The sequence below is a fragment of the Cyprinodon variegatus genome, unplaced genomic scaffold, assembly GCF_000732505.1.
Source record: "Cyprinodon variegatus isolate N-32 unplaced genomic scaffold, C_variegatus-1.0 Scaffold290, whole genome shotgun sequence".
In the NCBI taxonomy this organism is placed as follows: Eukaryota; Metazoa; Chordata; class Actinopteri; order Cyprinodontiformes; family Cyprinodontidae; genus Cyprinodon; species Cyprinodon variegatus.
The window spans coordinates 178,607-192,312 of NW_015150743.1; the positions used below are offsets into that span (position 1 = coordinate 178,607).

General features: G+C 39.7%; 1 protein-coding gene across 1 annotated transcript in view; it reads left to right on the top strand.

Annotated features, from left to right (window-relative positions):
* The window catches only part of LOC107090310 (ras-related protein Rab-26-like), a 129,308-nt gene that overhangs the window by 36,397 nt on the left and 79,205 nt on the right, over positions 1–13,706 (top strand). Inside the window, exon 3 of the mRNA XM_015383623.1 lies at positions 12,818–12,859. Coding sequence (XP_015239109.1) covers positions 12,818–12,859 — 42 coding nt within the window. The remainder of the gene's footprint in view (positions 1–12,817; positions 12,860–13,706) is intronic.

Below are 13,706 nucleotides of genomic sequence, written 5' to 3' on the forward strand. Positions count from 1 at the left end.
CTGCTTTCTTAGGAGACAAACAAGCCCATTGAATGGGATTCCTACTGACAGGGCACCGCTGTTATGTGGGAGTCTGAGCGGCTCCGACAGAAATAATATTGGAAGGCAGGATGGTAATCTGGATGAACTGACTGCACTGATTAAGTTTTCAGGTGAATTTTCCCACTTAAAAACATAATAAAACTACTTTATTCCCACTGATCACAGCAAATATACAGTAGCTGCAAGGCAAAGAAAGGATAGAGTAGCTCCGCCCAACGCGCGTCAGAGCCACTTTTCGACCGCGTTGAGAGCGTTCTCTACATCAGCATCCAGCTGAGGCACGACGGCTGCACTGATGAGAGGGTGGCTCTGAAGAGGGGGGGTTTAAGCTTGGTTTATCCTTGAAGCGTCCATGAGGTGCGTGCTGCCAAATTATGTAATTCGCAGACTGTGTGCAGATAGAATTTCCACACAAAGCACCTAGGAAAATTTGTAAGTATGCAGGCAGATCATGAAGGACTCCGCTGATCCTTCACACAATCATTTTCTGCACCTCCTTTCAGGCAAGCAGCTAAGGAGCATCCAGAGCGAGACTGCAAGGCTCAGAAAAAGTCTCTACGCTGTAGCTGTTAGACTGCTGAGCTTTGACACTGGGAACTGTGTCCAAATTTCCTACCAAAAACACTGAGTTCTTGAATTGAACAAATTCCTACAGAGATAAAATGACACTTGCGATACTTTGCCTTAACAATGACTAAAATTGGGCTTATCCATCAAATTGCCAGATAGAAAAAAATGAGTTGTCCCTCAGAGAGATCAGAGGACATGATATTTTCTCATATTTGAGTGTTGAGGCTTAAGGAACCAGCTAATTGCAATTATGAACTCTAAGTCCACATTAATTAGACAGAGAAATGTTTGCATATGCTTTATTAAAGCCCAACTGTGTTTGTTTAAAAAGCTTTTTGCAGTTTGCTGGTTGTTATTTACTCTCCACCAGTGAGCCTCATACAGTCAGGGGAGGAAATTAGCAACAGCTGAAAGCCAAATGCTGACGTGTTTGTTTGTGTCCCTGAAGTTCCTTATTATCTTTCTTGCAAGCAGATTTTCTACCTTTTCTGGGAAGTTGTTGAGCTACTTGGTCTGCAAACACTGCACTTTTTAGAGTTTCTGAAGTTCAAATTCAGAAATTCTACATTAAGATGTCATGTAAAACTAACCAGAATGTTCCATGCAGAAAAGAACAACCTGACCCGTCATATGATTTTTTTCATACAGGCGTGGGTTCCCTGTGGACAGGCCGAAAATCCATTGCAGATTATTTTGACATATTGTGTGAAAAAGGATTTTATCTCAAATTTAAAGGAGAACGCTGTTTGTTTGTTTTTTTTACATTGGGCCCTTGATTTTACGTTATTACATCACGTTCTACTCACCCATATTAGTTTTGTGTCATTTGGAGCCGTTCTGAAGATATTCCGTTAGGTTATATCCAGTAACGTCTTCCTATGGGCAACGACTTGAAGGCGCAAACTAAACTGTTCATAATTTATTCTTTATGGTACGCCAGCATTCATAACATGTAGGCGAATCACTGTCCCACAGACATCCGTAGTTATATTTTTTATGTTTATATCTTTTAAAAACAAAGCAGAGTATGCATGACATCATCCACGTGTGCCGGCTACCATTCATTCATCCTGTCCGCTGAACTGCTGCTAGTTTTACTCACATGCCTGGAAGATGTCTAGTGCTAGTACCACAGATGATCTCACTCTCGAAATGGAGCGATTTAGATTAGCTAGCTGAATGAATAGAAGAGGTAGAACGTAGCCACCTGTGGCCTGGGCTGCCCGTCACAACTCCAATCTGGCGCGCAGATGATGTCATACACATGCCGCTTTGTTTTAAAAAAACATAAATGGAATGTGTCTGAGTATAAAGTATTTTATAATAGCAATGATGATGCAATTAAGAACATGAAAAATGTACTATTGGTGTTCTTCAAAACAAGGGCTTCCTCCCTACTGAGAATATTTGGGTGTACTTTCAACACAGAGTCGGGAGGACACTATAAGAATCCTGTTACCAGTATGAATTACAATTTTGTAGGTTTTACAATGGCAATCTTTGTGTTTTAATTCACCCTGTTTTAAGTAAAATCTCACCCTGCTGCCTCCGTATATTGGTAGGGAGCAGGCTTTGCTTGACTCAGCCAATGAGCTCCGTGCCTTAAAGGGACAGTGAGTAATGGTGCATTCAGGCCGGGTGCAGTGGCTGTTGCAAACGCGGTGGATTCACATAGAATTCCTATGCAAACTGCACTGTGAATTCACTTATATTAAACAATCATTCCAGCCACCAAATATGGTAAACATGCCCACTAAATATTCATTATCAGCACAGAAATAAGATGTGATGTTATGTAATAAATTTATATCAAGAAACGAGTGCAGCAGTCGTAAATAGAAATGATTCTATCTTAAAAACCAAATCAACACAAACAACAGTTTTACATGCACAAATGAAGTAGCACTGAAAAGTAAGCTAGATAATTTGGATTAAATTAATGGAGAGGATTGTTGACTTTAGGGTGACCTAAAAAAAAATTTATAATTCTGAAACAACAGCAGCAAATGTGATCTGTTTTTCTTTTTTTATTTTAACAAATTACCATTTTAAATGCACAACCTGCACTAAAGAAGCAATAACCATTTAGTCTATTTGCTGAGTTTTTTCACATCATGGGGTGTCACATTTGCGCAGCTGAAGCTCTTCCAATCTGACGATGCATCTGAAATGCAGAGCTTTGAAATTGCCGCGTTCATCGCCTCCGGTCTGAATTCACCATGATACCTTCTACAGAAACTGTGGAAAGACATTATACTCTTTCTAAAGGGAGGAGGCATATCAACATCTGTGATACTCGTACTCGTCGTCTCCCGCTTTATCCGGAACCGGGTCGCGGGGGCAGCAGACTAAGCAGTGACTCCCAGACTTCCCTCTCCGCAGACACCTCCTCCAGCTCTGCTGGGGGAAGCCCTAGGCGCTCCCAGGCCAGCCTAGAGACATAGTCTCTCCAGCGTGTCCTGGGTCGTCCCCTGGGCCTCCTCCCGGTGGGACATGCCTGGAACACCTCCCGAGGGAGGCGTCCAGGGGGCATCCGAAGAAGATGTCCGAGCCACCTCAACTGACTCCTCTCGATGTGGAGGAGAACCGGCTCTACTCTGAGCCTCTCCCGAATGACCGAGCTCCTCACCCTATCTCTAAGGGAGAGCCCAGCCACCCTGCGGAGAAAGCTCATTTCAGCCGCCTGTATCCGGGATCTCGTTCTTTCGGTCATGATCCAAATTTCATGACCATAGGTGAGGGTAGGAACGTAGACCGACCGATAAATTGAGAGCTTTGCCTTTTCGCTCAGCTCTCTCTTTACCACGACAGACCGGTGCAGCGTCCGCATTATTGCAGCAGCCGCACCGATCCGTCTATCGATCTCCCGCTCCATTCTTCCCTCTCCTTGAACCGCCACCTTAACGTGGTGGAGGGGTTTCAGTGCCTGGGTGATCCCAGAGGCTATGTTGTCGGGGGCTAAATGCCCCTGGTAGGGTCTCCCAAGGCAAACAGGCTCTGGGTGACAGGTCAGACGAAGAGCGGTTCAAAAACCCTTATGATGAGCACAACAACGAGGCAAGTGACGTCGCCCGGTACGGCGGAGCCGGGACCCCACCCTGGAGCCAGGCCTGGGGTTGGGGTTCGTTGGCGAGCGCCTGGTGGTCGGGTTCTTCCTCGCAGGACCCGGCCGGGCCCAGCCCAAAGGAGCGACGCGAGGCCATCCCCCAGTGGGCCCACCACCTGCAGGGGGAACCATGAGGGACCGGTGCAAAGTGGATTGGGCGGCAGCCAGAGGCAGAGACCTCGGCGACCTGATCCGCGGGCGCTTAAACTGGCTCTGGGGACGTGGAATGTCATCAACATCTGTCATCCATGTCAAATCAGCTAAAAATAGACAATGGTAACTTCTGGGGAAATTAACAGCAGCTGATAACTGTTGCAACTGAGCCTGGGTCAGCCATCCAGGGTAGGCTACCAAACAAATGAGCCATCTACCGGATGGACAGAGCTCACTTAATCACCCTTGACATATCAGCTGAAATAAATTATAAGAACATCTCTCTGAAAACAGGTGAAAAAAGCTTATGGTTCACTGTTTGTATGACTTGTGTGAAAAATAACAGTAACTGATAACTTTTACAAATGAGCTAATCCAGAGTGTAGCCATCTCTGAGGGGTGATCGACTATTTTCTGGTCTTAAATGCCGTGTTTCTAACACAACGGCAGTTATATAGAATTACCTTACATAAAGCCTACAACCTCTGGATCTATTTTCTAGCTCGCTACTTCAGACATTTTCTCCACCTGGTAAAAGCTGTGTTGACGTTTCCTTCGGCTTATCTTGTCTGGGTTAGTTTCAATGTTCCACTACATTTTCCAGAATATGCATTTGAAATAAATAATAGTTTTTGCAACTAAAAGCCGGATTTGTTATACACTGTCCCTTTAACAAATTTTGCATTGAAAATGGTTAATAAACCACACAAGATAACTATTTTACCTTCCATAGAGGAAAATTAACAAAGAGATGATTTTTAAGAGGGATTAAAATAACTAAAGTAAAATGAATACAATAAAATGGTGTGGAGTGTCACAAAGAAAAATAGCTCATCCTGTAAGATATAAAACTTTTAGAAAGAAGTTGTTGGAATAAAGCCCCTTTATACCAAACTGTTGATGGCTATAGATCAAGAGACTGCATTGCAAGTCTCTTTAGGTTAACACTTGTTCGTACTGCTTTCTGTCAGCCTATGGTCAATTCTACATTTATAATTATTTGATTGCTGAAAATAAATTACATATTAACAAACATGTTAATCTAAAAAAAAAAAACAGACCGTGATTTATCAGTTTTGTAAATGTCAAGCATTTGAAGACTTTCCCTTAGCTTTTGTTTTTGTGTTATTCCAACGTTGGTGTTGTAATTTTTTGGCAATAAAAATTGTTTGTCTGTGCAATGCACAAATATTGTAATGCAGTCCTGTGAATGACCTTTACATAGAGAAATGGTGCTTTTTGTTGAGACTAAGCCTTGGCTGACAAGTTACGGATGTGGGAGGTAAGGTGTGCAAAGTTATTGAATTTAACATCTTTTTAACATCCACTTGGCTCCAGAGTGAGTCTAAGGAAACCTTAAGGCCAGTTTTCTCTCTAAAATACCAGTGCCAACGTTAAAATCGTCACATCTTCCTTAATTCTTAACATCATCATCATACATACTTTTGTTTCATTGTCTATTCTGTATTAGACTCTTGGATCAGTTGAATTGATGTGACTATCGTCACAAAAGCAGTGCCTTTTTTTGTTTAAATCGGTGAGTTATATTGGTGGAATTACAATACAGAACCTGTAAATCAAGTTACCTGTTTAGATGTGTCTCTAATTGTCACACTAGACTTAAATAATCATATCATTAGCATACCTGAGAATCCAACTGTTTACTGATAATGTAATGAAGTTTAGAGGCAGAGAAACATCCATACATCCGTTTTCTTAAATTGAGTACAAGTCCCTTTTCAGCTCCAACAAAAGGTTAAAAAAATACTTACTCTGACACATGCTGACCTACAAATTCATTTCAGAAGAAACTAATAAAAAGAAAAGAATAAAAAAAAAAAAACCTCTAGTCTCTTGCAAATTTGCACTCATTGCCCTAACAAATCCACATAGTGTTAGCCATAACCAACCCCTGGTCTGATTCAGCTGCCCAGATGCCAGAGGAAATATTGCCTGATATCCAAGAAAATTGACAAGAAAATCATCACTCAATGAATTCATTCTTATTTGGTCTTTAACTGAAGCCACTTTTAATTCAATAATTTATTTATTTTTTTGGTTATAACTAACACCTTCTCTGCTGTAAGTATTTCGAACTCACTCAAAGAAATCCAGACTATCGTAAAGAGGGGTATGTGGGGGTTTGATATTAGATTCCCTTGTAATGTTGATCATTGTGAGTTTCAATTTTCACCTTGTATAGATTTTTTGTTTTTTACATTCAAATAACATTTTAAGTAGGAAACTGTTTTTATAATGTGTTATAAATCTGTTAAAATCTGTTACCATTGTGGACTCAAATTGGGGAAAATTTTCTGACTGTACTTAATGTACCAGGTCAGATCTGGGCCAAATAAGCCTGATAATTAGATAATAACTCAGTATGTGTGCCATTGAAATGCTCTGCTGCTGTAAACCGTGCTGCTGTTTGATAGTCAGTTCTCTTAGAGTGGATTTTCGTGGGAGTGTGTGGGTTGGTACACAGCCCAATACACTAAAAACATGTCAGTCTCCTAAAAGCCCATTTCAAACCTACCGTGTCCCTGTTGCCATGCATTTCAGATCTGCCTTGGTAATCCAATCTTTTTGTCCACTTCCAGCATTGGTTTCCACAGCTCCATTTTAGATTTGTATTGTAGAAAAATAGGCACATCATCAGATGTACCTTTTATTCTGTTATGACAAGTGCGCATAATACCTTCAGCAGCTGTCTACAGTGATGTTCTGGCCACAAAAAACGTGACAGTTATCTTGTTTAGTGAACAACAGATAAAGGGAAGGTCTAGTATTGATTAGTTTCATTTTAAAGCTACAGCCTGACCTGCCAGCAGTGGGAGGAACGAGTTTAACAAGTGGCTCTGAGTGGTAACAAGGTTTTCTACATCCTACCAAAGCCACAAGGACAAGTGAATTCAGTTAAATTGATAATAGTGTTTCTGATTCCAATAGAGTACTATTAGAAAACAAATGTTTCATGGAGTAATAAGTAGTAGAACTAAATTAGATATATTTTAATTTTATCCACTTCATTAATAAACCAAATAAACTCTAATATTTCAGTTTCTTGTTATTCTTTTGAGCTCACCTTGGTGTTTTAAATCTGATATATATTTTTCACTTGTCCTGCTGCAGCGTTTCAGGCAAATCATAGAGACAAGCAGGCAGCCTTATTGTGGCAGGAAAGGTTTTGCTCTACAAAAATCATGTCTCACAATGCCATCCTATTTGTGACAGGCCGTAGGAAAACCAGAAACAAATCTACCTTTAGTTATTCTATTTAAATATGTGAAAGAGTGGAGCCTAAGCTTTCTAATGATATGAAACTTCTGAAAATTGAAAAAGAATTGAAGATGTGAACATTTAAATGTCCACAGTGAATTAAGGATAAACAGCCTTTTAAATGTTGTTAGATTCACCTTGGAAGCCAGCTGGTCAGTAAAAAAAGATGTTAATTTAAATAGTATTGTATAGCTTGCTGCAACAATTTCCTCCCCCTAACTACATTTGTCAGCAGATTCACCAATGCTAATGATGCCGATGTCATTCAACTCACAACCCTTTCTATTCAGTTTAAGATCATTTGCGGCACTGTATAACTGAGCTTCACAGGTTACCCCTGGTTGCCTGCATCAAATTCAATGATGATGAAAAGTGCCAGAAACCACAGTATCAGTGAAACCATTTTCTTTTTAAACCCAACATTTCCTCCTTTGTCTTGCAGCATCTCAGACATTGTCTTTTGAGATAATTATTACCTAATTAATAATTTTTTACTTTACATTGTGTCATAGGCGGATGATGAACGTGTCCATCGTCTGAAGAACAGGACTTCAGACGATGTACGACCAGGCAGTCTGAAACATTTGTCCAAACTGCTCCAGGACCTGATTTAAACTTGGCTAGGTTCCCACTCCCCACCGCCTGAGTCAGCAGGAAGTACAGCTTCAGGGATGGTTTGAGCGATGGCTGCCTGAACTGCAGCCTGTCAGGAATCTCTCCGAGGAGCAGCTCCACCACGATGAGCAGCTTATCAACGGTCTGCTTGGAGCCCACAGGGATGTGCTGTGGAGCCTTCCTCAGAGCGTTGGTCAGAGTCCGGCGGGCTTCCGGGTATTTGAGCTGGATGGCTCTGATCTGTCCTTTGTGGTAAAGCTATCTGGCCCACTCGTTGTTGGCGAGCTTAGGGAACACAGACTTCGACACAAGCTTCTCTGCCTGGTCGTACATCGTCTGAAGTCCTGTTCTTCGGACGATGGATGGGCCCACGATCACACATTGCCACGCAATGGCATTTGAGCTTGGGGCGGCCTCCCAGGATCATCTCAAACGTGGTGATGACAGCCTATACATTGTGGGCACCGTGAATGGGGGCGACCCTTTGCATCCCTGAAAGGCATCTCATACTGCTGCAGCATCTGCCTGCTAATCATGCTTCAATGGTAAATGATGACGTTGAGGTGAGTCAGGTGTGAAATTCTGGCTCCCAGTTTGCAATAGTAGAGAGAGGGGCGATGATGAGGAAGGGCTCTTTGATGCTAATACGGGGAATCTCTTCCGATATGTTATGGACTGTATGGGCTTTCCTAGGTGAATCTCGTCAGCCAAGATGCAGTTCCGCCTGTTGTACAAGTTAAAAAGAAACCAGTTAAGCACCTCTAGCTGGTAATCCCTTCGTTGGCGCTAACCACTCCGCCACCGAAGCACACCCCTGAAGTGGTGTTTCAAAAGGTTTTGGATTTCTGAAAATCATTTAGGTAGGAGCTGTCATAGAAACTAGTAAAAATATACAATGTAGAAAAAGTATCAGATTTATAATCATTTGGTCTAAAAAAAAGGGTCAAATGTTATTGGATTACAACGAATGGATGACGTTAACGGGAGATCCCCTTCTGTTTGTAACAAAAATATTAACTTCATCCTTGTTTTTATCACCCATCGTCTACATGGACTGATAACAGATGCAATACTCACAAATTTAATGTCATAGCTTCAGCATGTAGCATGAAAGTGTTCACAGTGATGCGTCCAGCCTTTCCACAGTTTAACACCATCCTACACACAGGACTGGAAACATCTTTATTGCAAAACACTGTAGTAACACTGAGTCACTGGCCTACTTTTACTCACTAATAGTCCTGCCACTATCAGATAGAATAGAAGGGAGAACAATAAAAGTGGTATTCAAAAAAGTTACCATAAGATGAGGCCGTAACAAGAGTCCTTTAATTTTAACGCATCTCTCCTCAAACGCATCACAATTCAGATGCACTAAGGCTGGAGTCAGAGACCCCCAGTCTTTAGAAAGGTGACCCTTAAAGAAATGAAATGTTAAATCTTGTCAAGTGTTTAACGGTTTCTCTATTACCTCTGGAAAAACATTGGAATTGTGGGAGATTGGAAAATTGGACTTCGTCTGGCACAGGAGAGAGCATTTGCAGTTCAGGTGTTAGTTTTTTTTTTTGGGATAATCAGCCCTTCAGCTACATCAGTCTCTATTGCCATGTTTCACCAAATTGGTAGCAGCATGTCATGAATGTTCTTTGTTTTCTGGGCTGGCTTACTATTTGCCACTTTATGTTCTCCTTAATTCTGTAAATTAAAGAAAGCAGAGTGCCCTAGCTCGTTATTGCCCTTGTTCCTTACAGTTATCACACCTATTAATACATGCCTCTCTGCCAGTCTTTGCCAGATTGTCTCCTCCTTCTCCTTATAAGGACTATTACAGTTATTGTTTTCTCTGCCAGCCTCCCTGTGCTCTCTTGATCCTCATAGCCTGAGACTGTATTCACATCCTGAACTACTTCTGTCTTTCACCAGTTTTTTTCAGGTTGCCTCCTGTCTGCTCAAAGACAGTCATCAGTCATTTTCCTGCTCAAAGTCTGCTACTGGGCTCCATGCATCTGCTTGTCATCATCTGACTCGGCCCTCATCTGCCTCTTCTAGCCTGTTACCTGTCTGTTCAACTTTTCCCCTGCTTGATCAATGGTCACCTGCCTGTTTAAGCTCTCTGTCTGCCTGAGTATCTACTTTTCTCTGTTTAATATTACGTTAGTGCCGCAACAAACCATTATTTTGTAAATCGATTAATCTGTAGCTTATTCTTTTTTGATTCATTATCAGATAGCCAAAGGATTTTTTTGTGAAATTAAACCAGGTTAATTTTCCACTTGAGGGTATGAGGATGAGCATATTGGAAGAATTTTTTTTTCCTCTTAAATGCAAAAATTTTATCTTTTTTTTTTACAATTGTGGAAAAAAAGTACATTTTAAAATGTTACAATTTTTACAATTTTACTTTGTCAGCTAAAGGCATGGTTTAGAGTCTCTATGCTCCAGTTAGCGATTAATAAATTACTAAATTAGTCAACGATTATTTCAGTAATCGTTTAATCCGACTAATTGTTTCCGCCCAGATTATATCATTCTGTATATTGTCATGATTACGCTTAACTAAGAAACACTGCTTATTACGCATCCTAGATCTGAATGCATGAAATATCACACATTTTCACAACAGCATTTGAAATTGTCAATCAGTGTTGCTTCCTAAGTGGACAGTTTGATTTCACAGACGTTATATTTGATTGAAGTTATATTGTATTGTTTATGTGTTACCTTTATTTTTTGAGCAATGTATTTTGGCTATAGGGATTGATGCATCATTGATATTAACTGTTTAATCAAAGGATTTCTAAACCAGTCAGTTTAGTGGGATGGATGAATGAATATATCGTCATTGACAAAGAAGTTGAAGTGGAATCAGGGCTTGCTACTCCCAATATATAAACCTAGAGCCAAAAGTGCCCATATGCCAACAAATGACTGCAGGATCTGGTTGGACAATCTCTGTAAATTGAGATGTGTTTGAATTGGTGCAGTGTCTGGTCCTTTAAAGCTAAATAGTTTCTATTGTTGCTCTTTTAAATATTGTGTTTTTTCTGCTGGTTGTATTCTTGTCTGTCTTTGTTGCCATTGGTTTGGGTTTTGTGATTAGGGGCTAAAATAGGAATGTTTTTTCTTTACCTTTTCAATCCTAAAAATGTATCACACAAAGTCTTTTGAAAGGGAAAATACATTGCCAAGTTATGATTTTGACATATATGGAGCTGTAAAAATGCTTAAAATGTTTTTATATAGTTATTAGTTTATGCCCAGTTGAAAATTAGAAGAGTGAAAAGTCAAAAGATTGAAGTGACTATTCTGAAGTAATAATAACCAAAAAAACGTAATTTAGTCATTTAGTGCTGTATTCAAAATACAGCACTAAATGACCGCTATATCTATGTGACAGAGCCCATGTTGTATTGATGCCATGCAAATGTCCTACACTAATTAGGAACATAAATAATGTAATTTTTTTTTTTTTTAGGTTCACATTGTGTAAAACTTTTTTAAGAAGTGCTCTTTAATGTCTCACGATTGGGAAACTCTGGTACTCATAGGATTGAACATTATTTTATTAACAGAAATGAAAAATTTTACCTGTACAGCTGAAGAGAAAAACACAACCCAGAAAATAAGAACGAAATGATGAAATATAATGAAGTTAAGAAAAGCTTAGGAATTTAGAACTTTGCAAATCTCCATTACTGAATGTGTGGATAAAAGCACAGTTTTACTTTTTTCTTCAATAAACAAAATGCTGGTTTGCTTCTGGACAACGTTGTGGTGCTTTTCTGTCCAACAACAATCCAATACTCTGATGCCTGGGATTCATTGCTCTGTGCTTGGAATTGGTCATAATTCTGTTCTGCGGTGCTCAACAGAGGTGTCTGAGATTCAACCTGTGCTAACTTCACTAAATCCACCCTGACACCACCTAAAAGCTCCCATCATCTTTATAGAAAGCCACTCGTTCCTGACTGGAAAGAAAACTGGGTCAGCTGACAGCAGCTTTTTCTTGTCTGTTGTGGGAAGACCATGAAGATGCCAATGTTAAAGTGGAGCTGATCTACTTATTATCTTCTTCATAGTCATGACCTGAGGTTTCATTCTTATTCTTTCTTTGTGCAGGAACAGTTTAATGGAACTTGATCAATTTTGTTTAGTTTGAAGCTCTTCAAAGATGAGAACCTTTGGCAAACAGAAGTTTCTAATTCAACATCGTGTCAAAGTTATTAGAAAACTCTTTAGATGAAGCAGGTTATATCTAATTTGGGTTTTGTAGGGTTTTTTTTATTGCAGCTTTCGTGGCTCAGAACTCCCACAAGTATCATCTGCATTTTTAATGAGTGATATTTAACTGTGTAAAGTGTCTTTCCTCCAGAAAGGTTCTTCTTCAGCTGTTTCAGTTGAATACACTGAAGGATGACCCAAGAGAGACTTCCATCTGTCAGTGAATTCAAATACTCTGATGCCAAATCTATCTGCATGGGACCAATGTTACGGTGGATGTAATACACAAGGGTAACAAATCAGCTTCAAATGTCAGCAAGGATCCAAACATAAATGTTGTGGCAGCTCTGTGTCATCTTTGCATTTTACTCTTTATAGCTTTGATAATCTGCCCAGATGCTGATATTCACTAAGTCTCCTGACCAAGTCTGTGTGCCCATTTCCGTGATCCGTATTTTCACATGCCTTGTAAAGATTTCTGGGGAAGTTGGTTCCATTCTGTTTCCATGGACCAGAGTCATTTGTTAAAAAGTGACTCTGCAGAGGAATTGAAAAGCTTTTGTGTATTTTTTTTTATTACGGAAACAGCCTTGCAGTCATGGTGTTGATAACTGATGCAACTCTCTGAAACAAAGGCTACATTAAGCAAAGCTGAGGATTTGTGTGACTGTGAAGACAGTACAGTGCTGACAGCATTGGAGGTCCTCACTGAAGAGGCCTTTTCTTATAAAACAAAAATAGTTTTTTATTTTTGTTATATTAAACATGTTTTCCTGCTTTCTATGTTTGTAAATTTAAACATTCATAAACTGAATTTCTTTTGTCTTTCAGAATAAAGTCATGACTATCGACAGCATCAAGGTCAAATTACAGGTGAGAAATCAAAAATCAGGACCCAGGTTTTACTCTGTTTTAATGTGTAGGTTATTATAAATAAGGAATTAAGTGTAAAGTTACTGCTGCTTCACTGCCTTCATCATGACACCCAGGAGGGAAGAAATGCTGAGTTAATGAGGCGTCATTTTATCCTTCAGTCAATTAGCCAGCAGCTATACCTGACTGAAGACGCCATCAGGAGACACAGAGGAGGAGGGTGCAGCTTAATGTCAGTCAAAATCCTTTAGTTAATTATACAACCTTCATGCTCCCTGTTTTTCCACCTTTAATTGATTCATATGTCAGTCTGTCAAAACTGCTCATTCAGTTTTCTTTCAAGGATGAGCTCACTTACTATTGGGTATTTAATTGTGGAACCACTTTATGGTTTGAAAGAAAAGCCCTTTGCCATATTGTTTACATTACTTGTATATGTATACTTGTATACTTGTATATGTATAGATTATGGGAGATGTTGTTTTAATGTCCACATAATTTTATTTCATTTGTAATTTTTTATTTCATGTTTTGTTGTTGGACCCCAGGAAGAATAGCTGTAGCTTGCTACAGCTAATGGGGATCCTAAATAAACTAAACTAAAATAAACTGCACCTTAAAAATGTCGTTTGAAATCAAAAGCCGGAGCTGAAATACTAAATCTTTCCCCACTTATTCAGTTCAAAGCACCAGTTATAATCATAAGTAAAGTTCTGGTTGGGGCAATTTTACACGGATGTGTCCCCCTCTAATGCCATTTCTCTAGGGTTAATAAAAATAATGCCTGCTTGTATTAGTTTGGTTTCAAAACTGGCTCTTAGATAGTTGAACTGTGTGAAATATTTAG